Raw genomic sequence first — 16,178 nt, forward strand, 5'->3', positions numbered from 1 at the left:
GGTTAGACAGGACGCAGGTCTAACCCTTCCCCTGTGTTTGCTCACCATTTTTCTGCTATTGGTCACAGAAATTTTCAGTGCTTTCACAGATGACCATCAACCATTGCATTCAACAAGCAACAGAACAATTTAAGACACGTTCTCAGCTGGGCTCAGGGCCCCAAAGGACAGAGCTCTATGAATCAATGATAGTCTGGTACAAAGACGAACTTGCATTGTTTTTAGCTGGTGCTTAAGTTCGCACTTTTAAGCATCCGGGAGCAGTAGAGAAAAATTAATCTGAGAATAATCTAAAACCCTTGCTGTGCTTATGATCTTAAGAGTACCACGAACTTTCAAGTGCATTGTATGTGGTTATGGTAAGATGACATCACGGATTTTCATCTTCTATCCAAGGGAAATTGCTGTCTTCAGCTAGCTATATTTTTAATTAAGTCAAGGTCAAAACAATCGCTTATTTTCTACTCCTGGCTGTGAATTATAACAAAATATAGAATGAAAGAACGAGGAGACATACAAAGTGGATTTACGCCACAGCTCTAGCCTACCCAACTCTCGGGCCTTTTCTCAATTTAGCTGTTCCAGTGCAAGTATTAAAAAAAAAAAAAAAAAAAAAAAAGAAAAGGAAAAGTATCAAAGCCAAAGTAAGCCACGTGTTCAATTCTGATCCAATTTGTAACAAGTAGGAAGCTGTCATTTGAAAGCCGTGAAACCAAGTGTAGGAAGAACTGCGTTCCTCACAACCCAACCGTAGTGAGCAGTGCCTCTGCTGCAAGCTCAGGCAGCTCGGGCCAAGACACTAACGGAGGGGTTCCCACCACACCAAGGCACAGACATGGTGTCAGAGAGGGGAGTACTTTTGTTTCCTTCCTAGAGTTTCCTAGAGGACTGAGAATTTATCAAAGTCCAGCATTCAGAGTTTGTTTAAAAGACTAATTAGAGGCAAATGCACGAAAAAAAATCTCTTTCCTGTGTTCTATTACCATTATATCACCTGGAATTCTCTTTTCATCTTTCTTTTCTGAAGCAGTTAGAATGACTTTAACCTTTATCAGTCACTACCTCCTTTATGCTAGCTCCTTTCCCATGCTGCTACTTCATTAACAGCGGCTTCCCAATTTCCTTGCTCCCTAGCATTTCAACCCACCTTTTCCTCCCCCTTCCTTATCCCATTTGTTTGCCTTTTTTTCCTTTCTCCGACTCTGATGCACTAGAGGACTACTGTACTGACTCTCTTGGGAAGCACTGCTGTGACACTATTTTTCTCCTTAATATAAATAAAGAAATAATAATCTGACATCCCACAGCAAAGCTAGAAGCTAACCCTATTGATTTCAGCAGGCTCGAGCATTTGTTTGAACCTACAGCATTTCATTGCCTAGCAACTTGTGCACCCAGTTGCTTAAGGTTACTATGGTGATGGTTGTCTAATGCAGACGTACTATCAAAGAGATGATCAAGAGCATCTGCCATTCTCACACCGCAACTTCAAGGCTTTCTTCCACTGCCTCACCTTTTATTTGGCAATATGAAATAAATGTCGGAGACAGACACGGCACTCGCCCGCACGCAGTAAAAGCAGCTGACATGAATTCTAATTTCTACCTATCTACACACGTATCTGGGTGTACACAACCACAGGTCTTGGAAGCAAGGGAGACAATGATGCCACTTGCTCGCAATCATGCATCCCACCCCCGCTACAGTGACTCTTATTGCTTGAGTTATCAACTTCACTACTCTCATGTCTCCTAAGACGCAGTGTCAGCAAGCCTCTCTTCTGGCTAAAAAAGATTCTTCATTTCTTCTGGTGCAGAAATAGCAGAAAGAAAGAGAGAAAAGGAGTGAAAAAGAGAGAGGGGGGAAAAAGGAAGGAAAAAGGAGAGAGAAGGACTATCTAGAGACCTTCTCTGGCTCCTGCAAGCAATAAAGGAATCCAGACAGGACTTCTGAAAGGTAAGTACATTAGTCTTCAACATCACCTCCACTGACCTTATTTTATAGGTCAGAGAAGTTTCAAGCACTGTTCACTACCAGCAGACTACAATTTTTTTTCACAGACAATCAGATCCGTGTGACTAGTTTAAGGCCCAGCTCACAAGGCAGCTTAGTGCTGTGAAGAAACTGTAACATAAAAACCATTACCGTTTTTTCGGAAATCTCCTTTACATATGAAAGTATAACAAGCTGGTCGCAGAGAGGCGCAAGTCCACTGATATAGAATTCAGTGTCGAACTGGAAAACTGAAATACAGGAAAGACAACAGATTGTTAAGTAAATGAATGTGTATGAACTACTCCCTAAGAAAAAGACACAGCTGATTTTCAGTGGCAATCAACGGCACATAGTAGCACTTCAGATTCAACACGTATAACAAACCTACGGACTTCCCAGCTGATCAGCAAGATGAAATATTACATTTAACATATTAAATTCCATTAAAGCTTGCAAGAAGAAATGTTTGTGCTCCAGGACATGCTAGAGACGGGACATTTGAAATGAATGCTCAGCCTGATTTTCAGTAATCATCTTGAAAAAAAGGAAGCAAACCCAAAACCAAACTCAATAAAACAGGCAATAACTAGAACATCTTCATTGGTTTGCATATTCACAGCAAGTCATGTGGCCATAAGAGAATCACACCTGCTACACCTATTGGTATGATATATGAAAACACAAAGATCATTATTTATTTATCATCACTTTAAACATCATGGGAAGATTACAGATACCCTCATTACAAAGAAAATATACGGTTAAATAGTGCCTTTTCTTGTTCATAAAACTGGAAATGTAATTTCCTAAGATTGGTCTTGAAATCGAGACAGTTACGTGATGACTATTTTGAGAAAGAAAAAGAGAGCTGAACTGTATTTACAAAAAGGCTCACTAAAGCAGACCTCTGACACAGAAATAGCTATTTTGTTTCATTCTACTGGATTTGCAGTGCAGGCATTCAACTTCTGGGAAGCCCTTTTTGTCTGGTCCTTTCTCATGGGGTCCAGAACAGGAATCATCCAAGTGCTTATATTAGAAAAACTTACACCTATAAGCTTTTACAAAAATGTCAGACGCATCATCATTTTCTCCCAAAACATGGTTTTAGGAGAATCTAAGCATTAAGTAGGAAAAAAAAAAAGTTTCCTTTCTTACTGCTTAGCTCGCTACATTACTAATACCTACTGTTTACTAGAAGTTACTAATTCTTTTAGCAAAGCAAACAGAAAATGCAGCATAACAACACTAAAAATAAAGCAAATTTACTTTAGCTAAGGTAATAAGAAGGAACAGGAGAAATAATCATCCTCCTGCTAAAGGAGAAAAAAATACCATCAAGTAAAGTACAGATTTGACACCTGTCTCTCAATGAATAAGCAAATACTATTTTTCTCTTAATGACTGCTGACACTTTGACACCACTGGGGGACAAAGCAGGGCACGAGGGCAGAATACTCAATCTATTCTAGGAGAGAATAGGTTCACATTTGTAATCCTGTACATAGTTATTTTCTTCTAGCGGGCAAGACTGATGAGATTACTTCGACTGTGTCGCATGTTGCTCTGAGTGATGATTTTAAACAAACCATGTCAGAAACATCAACATAATATATCTTATTCCCAGTTTACAATTTAGTATTTGGCATTTTAAAGGAATATGGAAGGCAGGAGGAAAAACATGGACAAGAAAAAACAAAGTCAAATCCATAATGCTGGCTAGAAGGACAAACAAGCTCTAAAAAGTGACAAGAGAAGTCTCTCAAAGGCATATAAAATACCGTGGTTTGAATTTGGAGAGGAAAACAGCGTGGTGAATCGTACATTTGTAAAGATTATGGGGATGCTTATAAAAAAAACAGGTGTGTTTCTTTGACCTTCACTGGAACTTTAGTTCCTTTGCCAGTGAAAATGTTGGTAACGTCCACGCGATGCGATGATGTATTTACGATCAAGCAGTAGTACTGTTCTCTGAGACAAAAATAAATAAACAAATAAAAAACATCACTTCAAGTTTGGTTTTTAAATAGGGTTTAGTTTCCCTGGTTTCACTTTCAGCTTTCTCTCAGCTCATCCTCCTCAAGAGGCCTTGTTGAAACACAATGCTCTAGCTCTGCTGCAACAGCCTTGAACAAAGAATAGCTGGAATAGACAGTGCTTCTTGACCTGATAAAAATCTTTGATGCCGCTAATCAAAAAAGTCTTACTGAAAAAAAATTATGGAAGTTATAGCTGCAGAGAACACTAATAGGTTAATTTGACTTACTCTCTGGACGCTTTGTTTTGATCAAGTGGAAAAAAAAAAATATCCAACATAGAGGTATTGCAGAAATGCTGTTAATTTGAAAAGGACCCAAAACAATTAAAGCAAACGTAGTATTGAAGTAAATGGGAATGACCGAGGTATGGCCATGTGTCACACATGTTTATGCCTGTCATAAGAGAAGATGGAAGATATGCTGACAGTGGATCTACTCTATGTTCAGCATCTATGTGCAGCTGTCAAACAAATTACCAGGAAGCAAAAAGAAGAAACACGGAAATCTTTTTTTTTTTGCTGTTCATTAAATGAAATGTATGAAGTACCCCACACTACAGAAATAAAACAATATGTGCTACATTATTTACCCAAATGCTATAAAGCAATTTCTTCTGGAATTTTGAAGATCCACGCACATGCAGTGGACTGAAACTAAAAGAAATCTATTTCATTTAATCAAATCTCAAAAAGCAGCCCCTGCTTTTCCACTGCAGATTTATAGAGTGAAATTCTGGTTACAGACAGAGGTTTTTGCCACTGATTTCAAAGGAGCCAAGGTTTCAACATTGGGAAAGTAAGAAGGAACCTAAACTAGCACGCAAAGAATTAAAATGTGTGGAGAAATTAATGTGTGGAGAAAAAGAAGGATTTTGTTGGGGGTTTTTTTGTTAATTTGATATGTTGTAGGAAAGAAAATGGAAAAGGCAACACAAGCTAATTTTTAGCTAGCCCATCAACAGCATCAGAGCCACAAAGCACCATGAACTGGCCCAGCTTAGCTAGAACTCTAGTGCACTGTTAGCTGCTGGGGTGATGCCACTACACATTCCCAAATCACCTTTTAACCAGCTACTTCAGGCGCATTTGCAAAATTTGCAGTCTTTGCTGTAGGCCATAGTACAGCATACCCTTAAGTGTCTTCAAGATGGTATCTCCACCATCAGTGCTTTTACTGAGCTAGGTAATTTATGCAAAAAAATAAAAAAAAATACAAAATGGCATGTTTTGATTAGTTATAGTCATGTGCATGAGGTTGCATTTGATATAAAATATAAAAAGACTATTTTTTTTCTGTTTTCCACAGTATGTGCATTCAGTTGCAGCTAGAGGACCAGAAAAGGTCCCACATAAGTATCACTTAAGCTGTCTTTAGATGGATAGAAGCAAATCATAAAGCATAAATATATACGAATGGTATATTTTTATTGAAATAAAAGAATATTCTTACTTTTAGGTGTACTATCCAACATAATCCTTGAAGAAAACACAAATCTCTTTTTTTTAACATTCATATTTTTCTCTGAAAATCTTAATGTGTGAAGATTTTCAGAGAAAAATATGAATGTTAAAATCAAAACTCTGTAAAGCCTCTGTCACTGAAAGCTGTTGCCTTACTACTTGCTACCGGTACAGAACGGAAATGAGCAAGAATTTTGCTGTTAAAACAAAACAATTTTTCTCAATTATGGTATCACACTAATCAGAAAAATCAGGAAAAACATTCACTACATCATTATGCCAGTAATCATCCATCTGGTGAGGTCTATTCTTTTCAATTAAATTAGAAAAATGTTTTGTCTACTGTAAGCAGTGTTACAATTTGCTGTTCTACCTGCAGCCGTCAGGTTGTTTGTAATAGAAGTGCTACCATCTTACCCCTATTCCATCATCTTACCCCTATTCCATCTCACACAGCAATAAAAATCACCTTTAGAAATATGGCAGTTGCCTGTACAACTCTCTACCTACAGACACACACAACCTTTAAGAAAATCCTGTGGAATCCTTGATGACAACTGGAAAAATCAGGAGCTTAAGTTTCAAAGCTTCAAAGTTGATTTTCTGAAAAACTCTTTTTTCCATTACATATTGAACCAAGAAAACTCTGTCAACCGACAGGGAAAACATTCAGGAGTCTGATAGTCTTGATTAATTTTATCAAGAAATTTATAAATGATCCGCTTGGCTTGTGGCAAAACAGGATGTGCAAAAGTCTAAGCGGAATCAGCTATGTAAAGGGGTTGGTTTTTCTTCCTCTTTGTTTTTTGGCAAATTGCTTCTCAGAGTGTAGCGGACTTGCTCCAATTAAATGTTTGCATAAATCAGCATATAAAGTTGAAGACATTTAGTCACAGTTAATTTCCTGCCCATCACATTCATGAATTAAACTTTAAGTTCCATCTATATAGAGAGAAAAATGTCAGTATGGTATATCCCAGTATCTCACTTTACAAACCGAAAAACAAATATTCCCATGTGGTTTTTTTTGGATAAAAATGTACCATCTCAGTCCTTGGTGGTAACTTGCCACACAGTTATACAACTATTCCTTCACAAAACACACAGATGTGATTCCCCTCAGAAGGCACACAGATGCATTGTTAAAAACATATCCATAAAACATGTAATTTTTAAACTAGAATTCCACTTTGTGGGGAATTTGGGGGAATGCAGAGGGCAGACAAATGCTCAAGAAACACTGCTGTCTGATTGGCACCTGGAATTAAGGTAAGATTCCTTAGATAAAATTTGGGCTAAAATAAATCAATAGGAATTTTCTAATTGACTTCGAGTCTTTTACTGACTTCCTGTCTTAATCTCTATTTTCCACTATCATCAACAACCTGAGTAACTCAGTCGGAGATATACTCCGTAAAAGTATATAAACTCCTGAGCTACTTGACAAGGCCACTGAAGACTAGATGCCCCGTTTCACTTTGAAAAGGCATCGTATTAACTGCAAAGTGCTAATTAGTTCTTCAGCAACCCGCCTTCTTGCGGGCTCCAGTTGAGGAAGGGTTCCCTGTTCAGACCAGAAGTTGTCCAGCATTACAGCTTCTCTACACGCATCAGGAGCCAGCGCAGAGGTCAAGCGCTCTTTAAGAAGGATCACAACAGCATTTAGTCCATGTTAAGCCTGTAATTCAATACCAATACTTTCTAATCAATACACTACTTCACAGCGGTAGCTGACAGAGCTAAACTGATAGGATCTGCTCAGCTAACATACATTTAAACCTAAATAGAAACATTTCACTGGAGTTTATCTTCGACACTGAATGAAGACCCACAGAGGCAATGAACTGTAACATACAACCAGAGACAATGGAAAAGATTACTGAAGAAAAGCACCATTAATATACTGAAACACATAAATAAAATTAGCAATGCCACGCAGATCTCAGCACATAACACCTGTGTAATTCATCTAATTTCTCTTACAGGTAATCACGGCATTATTTTCTTTGAAATAAAACAGCCAGAACAGTTCATTGGTGTTACTTTCCCGCACTGTGGGCCATCTGGTTTAGCATCGTATTTATTTCCTGCCTCAGAGTAAGTATAGCTATGTGTCAAAAGATGAGGAGGACCTTGTTACACAGGATCCTAAGTAGCTAACTTACAATGCAGGAAATGCTCTTTCTCCTATTCACTGTCCTGCAAACCACTGAAGAAACATTTATGATCTACTAATGCCATCACAGTTTACTATGATACTGTTGTGGAACTTTGAGGCCCTCAGAATGGCTCTAAAAGAGCATAAATTTGAAACTGTTCAGGCATGAGAAAGCACTGTATTATCATAGACTTCATATCTATTACCCTGATGAGCAGAGAAGCAAGTATGAAGTCTCCTACTCCACTTCTGGTTTTCACTGCAGGTGCAAAATTTAAAAGCAGGAGCAGAAAAAAAAATAAAAAACCCCACACCGCTAAATACGACAACAGGTATACTGTGTTATAGGTTTAATATTCCATAAGTATATTGCCAAGATGTTATGAGTCAAAACTTCTGAAGGATATTCAGCTATCCTGCCACTGAAGGATATGCTTGCCTTGTATTAATTCCTTACATTATGAAAGCGTATCAGCTTATGCATCCACTTAGGATATTAACGGTCTTGCATAAAACTATATTGGTTGCTGGTCTACCCACTAATAACATCAGGCCTTCCAGTTATGCCTTTGAAAAGTAAAGTTGAAATAAAATTGAAATAGATGCCGTGGCATGACACACAGCTCTCAAGAAGATCTTCTATGTGACTACATCAAAAGTTATTGTAATTTATATTGAGACTTGAACAAATAATCTCTCTCTCTCCTTTCCCTCCAAATCTAATACCCACGTTTCAATGAGTGCTGCTGACAGCATTTGGCAGAGCTCTTTCAGTGCTTTGACCTGAAACCAGAAAAAAAAGTCTCAAGCACGTTAACAGGTTAAGTGAGATAAAACGCTAGTCCTCAAGAATACAGAGACTTCAGGCTAAAAACTGTAAGATGAAAACGTTACTTCCCCAAATATCTCTGATTTTCAGGTCTGCACCTAAGTAGTTTGATGACAGTTTTTTTTTTTAAATGAAGTTCCAATACAGTCACAGAAGACTATCTCCCTCCATGTAGACACGTTATAGCTGAAGTAGAAGTTGCCTCTTTTCACTTGTCACTATGTAAACAACCCCATTTAATTATTTTCTAAAAGCTACTTACAGGTACAGAAAAGATTATATAAAATATCTGAGGCTAAAACTCAAGACCAAACTTCTCCTTGACATAATTCTGTTAAATATCCCAGAATTTCACAGTTAATTATTCTGTTGGGATCATGTAATCTTAAATAACAAATAGCTCTCAGGTCTCAGTTAACTGTCAGGCATGCCACTGTCTCTAAGTATCCAGAGTTCCTACAGAGTTTAACAAGTCTCTTAGTTGATTTTCAGAAACGATTTTAAAATGTTCTTTCCTGAAATCAGAAAGCGGAGTATACACCTATGCCATGTACCATTCTAATCTGACATGATTGACGATCTTGCTTGAACACTCTTTTCTACAATCTCGTGTCATTACAGTCAAGACCGGAAAGCACCAAAGGTTACAAACTGTTGTCAACTCCGGTCTGCAGAGTCCTGCCTGTTCATCTTCCCAGTACTATCTCTTCGTAGATACTTCCTCTCCCCAGAAGAAGCTTCTGGGGACAGTTGTGACTTTTGTTTACATGCCCTCTTCCCCTCCAAATTTCCTTTGAATTCCACTTTACTTAATACCTATGTTTTATCAAGACCTTTTCCATTAATCAGCAATAATGAAATTTATTCACATCACCTAAACTAGACAAATAAGAAAGCAAAGGAGAACATAAAACGCAGAAGCAAAAAAAGCAACAAAAAGAAATTCAAATCAATTTTCTAGTACTATCCTGAAGAGATGCTTAAAAAAAAGTTATGAGCAGTGTAGTCAAATACCACATAATGGAATAAAGTAGCATTTATTTTCCTCCTTACTACTACACTGATCATAATTTAACTAAGATAAAAACCCAAGTTGTCTGGAGGAATCTGCGTGAAGGGAAAGTTAAGACATCCACCGTTCACACAAGGATCTCTGAATTTAGATGATCACAGAACTTAAGACTCTCTACGAATACAAAAAAAAACTATGCAGGAGGACGTTAGGACAACCTCATCAACAACAAATGAGGAGACATTTATGTTACAACTACATGTTGCCTCTGAAATGTAACAGCTTTTTCAGGCTAGAATGTGAAAACAGACCTTTAAAGCTTATATGATTTTGAAAGAGAGCGCATTTGTACAATCATACCTATTTCCACATAGCGGTTTGGAAGGTCACGCATTTCACTGGCATGCCGTTCTTTTACTGAGCAAATCTAGGAAACAGAGAGTTGGATCATTATGATGAACAAACTAATTCCTGAAACGCTACTAACTTTTCCCAGAAACTCCTTTTCTTAGTGAGGCATTCTTGGACATGGATTTCTGCATGTTGAAAAACAAAGGCTGTAAAACAGCGACGATGCATCACTGAAGAAGAAAACCAGACAGGAAAGTTGTAGCCGTAGTCCACAGCCTTATAAATACACTGGGAGAGAAGTAGTAAGATGGACCACACGAGAGAAATCTGAAAACATCTGCCCACTATGATTTCTTCCCAGTAGCATATACGTGAGTTTGGTTTTGGTATCTTCTCACACTTTGCATCTCATTACTTTACAATTTCAGTAAGAATATGCTATTGCCAACTCCCAATAACAAGAGGAGAGTATGTATATATAAAGAAATGCAAATACCCAAATGTTGCGAAGCACGCACAATACAAGGGGGAAGACAGATGCCAAACTTATAACGAACCTCCTCATTTGTAAAACTCTAAGTTTAATGCTCCAAAAGCTTTTTACGCTTCACCTACCTCACTTTACCCTCCCTTTCCATCTACTCCTACCGAACACTTTTAATTTCCCACTGTGCAGTGATGTAGCAGTCTGTTATTAGAAAACAGCTAACAGGCTTGTAACAAACTCATGTCAGGTGCTGGTCTGAGCAAATCATAGTCAGTCTGCAGTGCACAAGTCTGAAATGCAGGTTCCCTGCTGAAAGCAGAACAAAACTGCAGGCATCTTGTCCCCCACTCCATTCCTTTTTTTTTTCTTCCCATGGTTGACCAAAATTTTGTGGCTGTTTCAGCAGTCACAACCTCCTCAGCCCCCAAAACAATCCCCTCCAAAACTACCTCATGGTAAGTTGTTCTTCCTTAATGCTAATCAAAAGTAATGTATTCAACAGCCCACTAAAAGCTTTCAAAAGAGGAAATCTCTCCAAGGCACAGAGGAGAAGTGTCCCTGAGGATTACATTCGCTGTGTGCTCCCACACAGAGATCTATCTGACCGCTGGGTGTCTATCACTCCTCCTCCTCATGAGGGTCAGTCCAATGACATTTCTATGGCAGCAGGAGTTCTGCACACTGTAGTCAAACCAAATTCTATTTTTTTCGATTGTCTTTGCTTTTCAGAAATAATCCTCTGTTTGTCTGTGATAACAGCAAGCATTTATTACAAAGACAGGTAATTGCACCTTTACTGAATTTCCCCAGCCAATAATCAGCGTTAAATTATCCTTCCAGCAAAGGCTGCAGGGATACATATCTGGGCGAAGGCTTATGTCATCTCGAGGCACATTGGTAATTCTTTGCTTGGAGATCATGTCAAGTATCTTCACACCCTGGAAGTTTAAATATAAAAGAACTTTATTCAGTATGACAAACTCCTACGCACCACATCCTGTATTATTTTGTACACTAAGGCAGTCATAGCGGCTTATAGCATAAGTTTCAGGGTAGGTAGGGCAGAGCGTGCCGACAGAAAAAGCTGTTGATACAAAGATCCATCTAACCCAGGAGGTGTCAGAAAGACCGAAGGGACTGGAGTAAGTTAGGTATTTTAAATTCACATGGCAAATGAAAAGTTACAATAAGTGAATGAGTGACAGACTAGCAACTGTAATCATGAGCCAGTTCAGCTTTTTGGGCTGATGCTACTACTGGAGAAATGAAAAAAATCGCAGCTCTTCCACAACAGCCTCTGTAGAGAAACTGAAATTTCCACCTTGGAAAAAGAAAAGATGTGAAGCAACAGCTCATTAAGATAAATGAGGCCACTCTGTACTTCTCCAGAAACGCACTTCAGTTCTTACATTAAAACAGAAAAGCAAGCATATTTAAATGATGCTTGGTTCTGTATGCTGAAATTTCTCACTGCCTTCTCAGGAAATCTCCTAAACTAACAGAACAAAAAGTTTAAAGAAAGGAAGATTAAAGTCATTTGAAAGAGAGAAAAAAAAAAAACCAAAAGGGCCATTAATCAGATTTTTCCATGCCATTTAGAAAAGGTGAGCTATAACCTTTCCAATAGCAAAATGGAGATTAATTTCATGTTAAGTAATGACTTGTTCTTACTGATTTAAAAACAAAAGCCCCCAAAATAAAACAAAGCATTTTAGGAGATAATATCTTTAAGCTCAGTGAGCAGAAAAAACAACTCTCATGATCACAGAAAAGGGGATGGAAGGGACCTTGAAAGGTCAGCGTCCAGGATGCCATTCCATGTTAGGATTTTTCTAGTGACAAAACTGATTTAAAAGATTCCCCTGCCTGTTTCTGTTCCCCCCCACTGCGAGTTTCTATGTCCCCAGCTGTACAGAGTCAACTGTTTGTAAGTCAAAGCCAGGTTTTCCCCTTTTTTTTTTTTTTTTTTTTTTTTTAAAATCACAAGGATCAGTAAGTGGTATGGGGCTGGGCCGAGTTTTTTTTCAATGATCTTTGTCACTGAAGAACTGTGAGTGTGGAACACATTCCTATTGGCATCTCTTAGGTTAACAGTCATCAGGGTTTCAGAAAAAGCACAGCATCTGTGACTTACAGAGCCCAGATTTCTGGGTAACATAAACAGGGAGCTTATGCTTTGTGTTTTCTAAGCTCATCTGATAAAATTTGCCATCTTGCTTGAACTGCATTTTAATAAAGTTGTCTTTTATTAATCTTACCACTTTGTCTTCCAGGATGATTTTCAGATAAAAGTGACACATATCACACCTTCTGTTTTTCTACAAAGCAGCAAATCCTATATGGGACAGACTGCTTAAGTTTAAAGTTCCTTTCAAACCAATAGCATAGGATCCTCTATAGTTAAAAGTATGCCATTTGCATCATGAACCGACAGGAACTTCCACAGTCAACTTCCTATCATGAAAGAGCCTAAAACCTGCTCAAATGGGAGTCAGGCAGCCTAACGCCTCTAAGGATTCAGTCCTCAGGTGTCTCAGCTTGTAAAATTTACACTCTGTCCCACAGAGGAAGGAGAAGAGGGCATAGCAGCAAACACAGGTTACCCGAGCATCTGACAAGCAGAATTAAACCTTGCCTGAATAACCTGGAGCCCATATCAGAACATCCAATGTCTAACAAGCTCACACACAGTGTGCCAAAAAAAAAAAAAAAAAAGGGGGGAGGGGGGCACAAGAAAATAAAAACTAGGTGGCCACGCAGAAACTGTAAGAAGCAAGGCTATAAAAGATTTTCTCTGACTTTGAAAGAAAAAAAGAAAAGGGACACAAAACCTTGCTAGAGGATGGAGAAATTTTTAAAAAGGTAAAGGGGGAAGGGAAAGGCCAATAACCAAATATATTAATCTTTTGGAGGGCAAATGTCATTTCATTTTTCATTGAAAGATAGGCTCTGACCATGGCTTTTTGTCTCTGACAGATGGCTCTCAACATTTTATTAGTATTCTGTGTTCTGATGTGGCACATCATCTCTAGGGATAGCTCTCCTCAACTGTCCTATCTATTCCCAGCAGATTCACCTAGAATATATATTTTAATTGTATGGCTCTGAAAAGAACAAAACCTTCAAAAGAGCTAATGTTATGACGATCAAGCACTCACTGAAGTTTCAATTCTAATGCAGTTATTAAAGGGGAGCAAATAAACAAAAGTCCGCCTCTAACAATTTCATATCAAACTGGTTTTGAAAGGAATAAAAGAACAATGGCTTTAAAATATTTTAATAAATGCTTCCCTTCAGGAGGGAAAAACAATACACAAGGAGAAGACCTAGGGTTTCAGAAGTACTTTCACCACATTTTAAAATAAGACTTTGGAATTTAGACATGATACACACTTAAAAACATATCCTTCACTGCTGAGCTTTAAAACACAGACCTTGACCCATCAATTAGATACACAGTGATAGGTGAAATGCAACACTCAGCATGAACACAATGGTTCCCTTTAAAATATGAATTACACTTAGAGCAAAATGGGCCTATTTTCTCCTAAGTCTTGCCTTTTCTAGTGCCCTCCAAAATAAGAAATTATTACTATCATTTTTTTATAATCTGCAACGTTCGAAGTGCATACGATAATGCCACGTCAGTACAAATTACAAAATCCAGACAGGTTTGGGGGTTTTGGAGGGATGAGGTGGCAGGGGGTGGTGATGTTCTATCTTTATATAAAGAAGAGTTACATTGGTATTCCTTCCTTAGACAGTCTGCTTCAATAAATTGCACTGGTCAAATCTCTGCCATACAATAGTGTACAGTAGTGACCACCCCCAACCGCGGCATGAAGAGCTACTTTTCTTAGTTTCTTCAGAAGTGGCAATCATATGGAGAACACTGACTAGCCAGCAGGAAACACCAGAAGAAATGTCTATGAAGAAACGGGATCTAAAACACTATCCTTCAATTGTACCATTTTTCAATGGAATATTTTAATTAATGCAATAATTAATGCAATTAACACCGAAACATTTCAAATACCAGTGTAACACAGCAGTATTTTTGTTCATTTAACAGAGGTGACAAATACTTACCATATTATTGGCCCAAGCAATTAAGTGTCCTCTCCACTTTACATTTCTTATATTTCCTTCCCCTTCGTGTAAAACTGAAGGCTTCCATCTATTCATCCAGCCTCTTTCATATAACAGCAACTATCAAGTGCAAAAAGAAGTATTTCTGTGACACAGTTTGTATGTAAACACGGGAAGTATTTTTTTCCTTCATTATCCCTTACTCCGCTTGAATTCAAGGGCAATGAAAAATACACACCAATTACAAAACAAAAGCAAATACAATCAAATATTTTCATATAGTAGATAGACATTGAGAATCTTGTATACTACCAAATTCAAGTTACTCTAATAATACTACTAATAAAGCAGGCCTTTGAACAAGTTTCTCCAAAGAACGGTAAGTATAATTATTTCCATTTTAAGGATAAAGAAATTAAGGCATTTGAGAACCTAAGCCTACAGCACTACTGACAACACTTCAGAAAGCTAATAAAGAAACCAGGCCGCCTCGCACTTATCCAATGATCTGGTGATAGGCTCCTTCTTCCCTCCAAAAAACAGGAGATAGGAAAAGTGTCCCATAGACCTGGTGTAGTCAAAGAAAGTTATCGAAGATGCCCAAGTCTTTGGCCTTTTGCTTGGCCCCATCTGGAACTACACAGCCTTCAACAGGGCTCTAGAGATGCTGTGTGTTAGTCCCACACGTGCAAACTGCACTGTACAAGCGGTGTTGATCGCAAAAATTCTGTGATGGGCAATCCCAGGCTTTGCAAGTAAGGAAGGTATTTTAAAATACCTAAATGTGCGTAAGAGATGTCACAACTGCTTTGAATCAATGAAGAAAACCTAGCTACATGCAGACAGTCCAGCTCTTTTATGGGTTCCTGTATGGTTTAATGCATAATGTGCACAATGACCATTAAGAGGTGTAAAATTGCCATCTGCAAGGACTTTTACCATGCTAAAACTTAAACCAAATACCAATGTTGCTAATATTTCCTATCTAAGATCCAGCTGTACATGCTTTTTTATACACGGTTTCCCACCACCGACATTTGCATAAATATGTCAAATGATAAGACACTACTTGTTTAAAATAACATCTTTTAACAAAATAAGGGATTTTTAACGCCAATTACACAGACTGCCTCTCTCTCCTACAGCCACAAGATGGCACCAGAAGACAAGTATTTTCTCCAAAAGTTTAAAGCAGTCACTATCTAGGGCAGCCCATCAGAAACTTTTGCATGAGGTGTGCTGCAGACATCAAAGTTCTCGCTGAAGCATATCTTGCCACTTTAATCCCACCCAAAATGACTCTGTGTCCTTCACACAGCTCACATGAAGGGACGCCTTTTAGACAATCTAGTTGGGTTTTTTTTCCACCTACGAAAAGGCTACTCAATAAAACTCTTACAGAATATGCTGTTTCACAGCAACAGAGGCAAGACACTAAAAGCAGAGCTAACATCTATGCTCATAAGACAGTGCCATACAGAGGAAATTCTAGTGGATGTGAAACAGAGGAGCAGTCCTCAGCTCAAACTAATTTGCTCTACTCAGAAGCTGAGGATGGCACTAAAAACCAAGTGCTGTGCTGATCCAGACTTGAAAATTACCATTTTCCAAGTTCACAAACTCCTAAGGAGAAGCTTAACGGCAAAAGAACTGTCACTAGGATGCTTCTTTCAGTACTGTCCAATAAAGACAGCAGCAAAATACATAGTATTTTCATCTGGACGTACTAGACAAGGCTGTGAAAACTGATGGGGATGA

At 38.2% G+C, this 16,178-nt stretch overlaps 1 protein-coding gene across 9 annotated transcripts in view; it reads right to left on the minus strand.

The window, feature by feature from the left end:
• The window catches only part of VPS41 (VPS41 subunit of HOPS complex), a 111,218-nt gene that overhangs the window by 37,940 nt on the left and 57,100 nt on the right, over positions 1 to 16,178 (minus strand). For all 9 annotated transcript variants that reach the window (XM_074575573.1, XM_074575572.1, XM_074575577.1 and 6 more), the window contains 4 exons: positions 14,421 to 14,540; positions 11,123 to 11,269; positions 9,854 to 9,920; positions 2,146 to 2,243 (listed from right to left, as the gene is read on the minus strand). In XM_074575573.1, the coding sequence (XP_074431674.1) occupies positions 2,146 to 2,243; positions 9,854 to 9,920; positions 11,123 to 11,269; positions 14,421 to 14,540 (432 nt within the window). The remainder of the gene's footprint in view (positions 1 to 2,145; positions 2,244 to 9,853; positions 9,921 to 11,122; positions 11,270 to 14,420; positions 14,541 to 16,178) is intronic.

The sequence above is a fragment of the Larus michahellis genome, chromosome 2 (assembly GCF_964199755.1).
Source record: "Larus michahellis chromosome 2, bLarMic1.1, whole genome shotgun sequence".
Taxonomy (NCBI): domain Eukaryota; kingdom Metazoa; phylum Chordata; class Aves; order Charadriiformes; family Laridae; genus Larus; species Larus michahellis.